Source organism: Frankliniella occidentalis, unplaced genomic scaffold, assembly GCF_000697945.3.
Source record: "Frankliniella occidentalis isolate FOCC.00 unplaced genomic scaffold, Focc_3.1 Scaffold11, whole genome shotgun sequence".
NCBI lineage: Eukaryota > Metazoa > Arthropoda > Insecta > Thysanoptera > Thripidae > Frankliniella > Frankliniella occidentalis.
Genome location: NW_026267141.1, coordinates 2,234,050 through 2,238,745, shown reverse-complemented (window position 1 = coordinate 2,238,745; position 4,696 = coordinate 2,234,050). Strand labels below are relative to the sequence as shown.

General features: G+C 44.1%; 1 protein-coding gene across 2 annotated transcripts; it reads right to left on the bottom strand.

Annotated features, from left to right (window-relative positions):
* Positions 1–782: 782 nt before the first annotated feature.
* Positions 783–3,487, bottom strand: LOC113217267 (venom allergen 5-like). 2 transcript variants are annotated; one of them, XM_052277691.1, is made up of 5 exons: positions 3,382–3,487; positions 2,833–3,058; positions 1,999–2,080; positions 1,493–1,634; positions 783–1,292 (listed from the first exon to the last, which is right to left on the bottom strand). In XM_052277691.1, exons 1-5 carry the CDS (start codon positions 3,426–3,428, stop codon positions 1,043–1,045), a joined length of 747 nt encoding a protein of 248 aa, XP_052133651.1. In that variant the 5' UTR covers positions 3,429–3,487; the 3' UTR covers positions 783–1,042. The 2 variants fall into 2 exon arrangements, with proteins under 2 accessions (XP_052133651.1, XP_026292880.1); XM_026437095.2 differs by having other exon boundaries at positions 2,833–3,070; positions 3,393–3,436.
* Positions 3,488–4,696: the final 1,209 nt, after the last annotated feature.

Below are 4,696 nucleotides of genomic sequence, written 5' to 3'. Positions count from 1 at the left end.
CAAGACTTTTTGGTACTATTTATAGCATGAATCGAGTAAGAAGAGAATAAGGATAAGAAGAAATTTCTTCATCAGAATTCACTCCACAGGGCAGAAAAACACGTCATTTTCAATATTAAAGAGTTTTGGTCAAGCAATTTTATGAAATCCAATTATTTCACTTTCCTTACTTTACCCACCCTCCTACCTCTTTAAAAGACAGTGATCTAGGACTTTCTGATACTATCACAGTTAGCTTTTTGGACTCCTACAGGCAGATATTGCACTATTATGTTGACTTTTTGGTGACTTTTTCAGAGCCTTTTCTCTGACTTCTCGTCGACTTCTCCTTGGATTCAATTGACTTTCCTGCCTCTTTTTGACTTTTTATTTGCCTTTTTTTTTGCCTTTTTTGACATTACAAATGGCTTTTTTACTTTGGGTATCTTCACTTTTTTCTTGACTTTTTTAATCGCGTTCATCAACTTTTAATAGTGGTGTACCCCTCGAAATGGTCTCACCCGCTCGGGGCTGACTTTGACGTTTCAAAGACTGTCTAATCGCATATTGACAAACAACAATCATTTTGACAAAATAATACTCATTTTAGTGTTTGCTGTCCCAAAATATACGTGTTGAGGATCTTTAGTGACATTTAGAGCGGGAAAGAGCCATCAAAACTCTCATCATTCCGGGCCCGCACGCACGCACACAGGTGCGCGTCTCAACAGATGTAATTGGTGTTTATGACAGTCAAGGTGAAGACTTACGGCCACTGGGCACTCAATCAATCAGCACAAAACTTTTGTGGTAACATGGGGCGTTCGCTATGTTTTATTTGGTTCCGAAGCGGTCCGTGTCTGAACTAAAAACTTCAGGCACACCACGATTGACGACTAATGTTGACTGCAGACGTTTCCGTAAACCTTCCATAAGTTTGGACCGTCCCGATCATGGTATAAGCCCTGAAAATCTTGTAAAAATCCGAAAACAGAAATACATGGAATGGTGCACAATTTGGAGTTACGGAACCGTTGAAATGTTTGACAGCGTTCAAGCGTGGCTAGGCACACAACCCTTTGTATGTAGAGTCCCTCTTGGTGCCCTTGGGGCACTTCGACGCTGGAGCGCCGCCCTCGTACACGACCTCGCCTACGACATTACCGCTGGGCTTGTAGTTGCAAACCACTAGCTGAGTGTCAGGCTTGTTTCCCGAGCCGGCTCTGTAGGTGGAGTAGCCGCAACCCACGGCGTACGTCTTGGCCCAGGCGAGTTGAGTATAGTGACCCACGTCCATGAAAGTCCCATCCGCCCTGCGAGAAAAAAGGTCAGAATAAAAAGGAAGTACATTTGTTCTCGAAAGAAATCAGTCCCAACCCAACATAGAAGCTGAAAAGAAACCTAAATTATTAGTTTCCCACATGTTTCTTCATTTAGATTTACGGGAATGGCTTGTGACTGCTAACAGAAGATATAGTTGGCATTGGACACCTTTCCTCAGTTGTGGACTCACTTGAACGGTTTGGTGTTCTGTGAGCCGTCGCGAGCTGCCACTTCATCGTACCACATCTTTACGGCCGTCTTCCAGTCGGGAGTGACCTGCCCGGGAGCAATGCCACCAGACAGAAGGCACTGTCCCGCGACAGTGCCGTCACCTGGAGAGAGAACAACTCTGCATTATGCATGAAGAACCAGCGAGAGCACCAGTGTGCTGCACAGAGCACCGATAACGTTCCTTAAGTGTGACTAAAAATAAAGGATTCATCCCTTCAAAAGGGCCCTCAAAGTTTTATTTTATTTTTATATCGACTGTCTAAATATTTCTAACCCTTGTAGGCATGCAAAGCGTGGTAAGCCGCACGAGTCAGCCGGCGTGAGGGTGACTTTCGCCTTCGTATTTTTTTGTATTTTCTTAACCGCCCACGGACAACCGTAGAGCAACTCACAAGAGTGTTTGGTTTTGTAGCACTCATGATAAATAATTTTAACCTTCGATGGAGTATAATGAATAATACTTACGCGTGTTCATGCAGGTGCTGTGCTCGAAAGTGCACTGATCAGCCCATCGCTGAGCAATTGTCGCCAATTCGTTATCCCAAGACTGTAAAAACCATCAAGTTGGAAAACCACTTTATTTCGAATCTGCCAATTTCAAACGATGTTTCACTGTTATTTGTTTGAATTGTCAATGCAGAGATCGTTTTAATACACGGTTACAAAGAAAAACTTTAGTTAACCACAGCGAGATAGATCCATACTGTATTTTATTTTAAGGTCGTATAGTGAATAATTGTACAGGCCGGACATTATTATTTATTTTTACGGTTCGACCGTATTTGTTTTTTCGGTCTTCACGTTCTTTTTATGTGGTCTGAGCTCTTACTGTTCTGGACTGTGATTATTTAATTTTATACGGTCTGACAAGTTACAGTTCTAGACTATATATAAGAGTACGGTCGGACTGAATTCTTTTTTTACGGCCAGATCTGTTACAGTCCGGGTAGCTTCTGGGCAACGTCAGTAAAACAGTCCTCCTAGATACCTCAATTTGAAAATGACTCAGCGTAACGATCCGCCCACTCTGTGTACTTTACAGTCAAGACCGTAATTCAAATACGGCCCTGACTGTGGTGGGACGGACCGTACAATTAGATACAGTCCGACAGTAATCTGAAATACGGTTCGAACTTTGTCAGACCACGCTGTAAAATTAAATACGTTCCGAACCGTAAAAAATTAAAACGGTCCGACCGTAAAATCAAACACAGTCAAGACCTGGCAACAAATTATTGGCCGTCTTGTATAAATAACTGTTGGGTTTCTTTGAACAATGTTATGGTATCTTTAACGTACCATTTTTCTCATGTTGGAGGCCGAGGGTTGGGGGTTACCCTTGCCACGCGTCTCCTTGCCGAGTGCTACTTTGTTTCTGTACTCGTTGTGCAGCCTCACGATGAGCGCCTTGTCGCTACTCGATACACGCGGAGCTACATAGTTCTTGCAAGCTGCGCCAGGTTTCGCCGTATACTTGCACATTGGGTGCTCCTTGCAGATTTTACAGTAAGGGTTCGCTGCTGCGGCTACACTAGGGCTGTGCGATATCACGATATTTCGATATCGATACGATATTGTTCGATATCGAGACGTCGATATTCTCCCGATATCGATATCGAAATATCGAGGATGCTCGATACGGCAATATATCGCGATATCGAAATATCGAGGTTGCTCGATACTACGATATATCGCGATATATCGGCCATTTTAAGACACATCGTTCCTCAATATGGTTCGATATTGCGATATCACTCGATATTATCGAGACTCGATGCATCGAGTCGATGTCGATACTTGGTCGATATCGTATCGCGATATCACAATCTAGATATCGCACAGCCCTAGGCTACACATGCCAGCAGAGGCAGCAGAACTAGTAGTTGGCGCAACATCGTGTGTTTCGGACGAGTTCTAGGCCTCCTGTGAGGGTAACTCCATCTTTTATAGCTAGCAGCTCACACTCGCTCAGTTTGCACGCCACGACAGAGTGTGGCAGTGAACAGTGGCCATAGCGGCATTTTACGACTTCAGAAGCGACAATGAAATGTCTACGATTCAACAAAGGTCTAGTAGTATGAGACATCACAGAGAATCCTAATTATATTGCGTACTGCGAATATTTCTATTGTTTCTCTTATTTTACTCGCTTTTAACACCTCACTACCTCAACCCTGCATCCTACTTTCCATCTTTTCCATAATTTTTAATCCTTAAGCTTCATCGGAATACCAGACTAGCCTGGGGTTAAGTATACTTTAGCACTTACATAATGTTACAAAAGTTCCATCATCAAATGAATTTACACTTCCTCAACCCAATAAAGCAGGTTTTATGACCCATTTAGTGTCACAGAGGCCACGACGTTGTACATTTTTTTAATATTCCCGACCAACGATAAAAGACTGCACTGACGCATTGAACTACACTGAAATGTGAAGGTCTACTTACATGCGGCAACGTAAAGGTGCCCCCACAATTAAACAGGAGCCATGGGCCACGAGCCATAAGCCTCAGACCATCTTTCCTAAAACCGCCCAAATTCACGTAGTTTTTAACGCGAATTTCAAAAGTAAATTAGCCAACTGCAAGTGCGAATGCGTAAGGCCAAAAGAGAAAGGCCCCAGGTTCCGCGGGGGAGAGCCGTGGGTGATGGACCATGGCTCATGGCTCACGGCCCCCGTTCATTGTGGGGGCACCTTAAGGCAGGGGGTCGCAACGCAGTGCTGAGAGCGCGGCCTATGCGCGAGCCCCGGAAGTCGCTGCCCGGACGGCGCGAACCGGCCGTTCAAACCAACGCTCAGTGCTCCTCACTGCAGATTAGCTACGTTTAAAGTACTTTGCCATACAAGAATCGTTAAGGAAAGTTTTCAATACGTTGCTGCAGGTCACAAGGAGCTGGAATATAACAAGACCTCACCTATTTCGCGTCTTTTATCTTGTTAATGAACAAAACTATTTGCGAGCGCCGAGGAGACCCTGTCGCACTGGTCCAATACTTTCAATATTTCAGACAAAATAATGCCCGACCCACATCAGACCTTCGATAAAAAGGTAAGAGACACATTGGCGAAGTGCTTTATAGGTATTTGTTGTCGAACCGGCACCTCCTAAACTAAAAATAACGATTATAAAGCCGAGCCTACCGATCGCCCCTTAACCC

What these genes read in the sequence shown, in the direction of transcription:
- LOC113217267 (XM_052277691.1), bottom strand. Translation starts at nt 3,428, where the DNA reads ATGTTGCGCCAACTACTAGTTCTGCTGCCTCTGCTGGCATGTGTAGC. An exon ending in CCTCCAACATGAGAAAAATG is followed by an intron (nt 2,081 to 2,832) that starts GTACGTTAAAGA and finishes TGGTTTTTACAG; the next exon opens with TCTTGGGATAACGAATTGGC. An exon ending in CAGAACACCAAACCGTTCAA is followed by an intron (nt 1,293 to 1,492) that starts GTGAGTCCACAA and finishes TTTTTCTCGCAG; the next exon opens with GGCGGATGGGACTTTCATGG.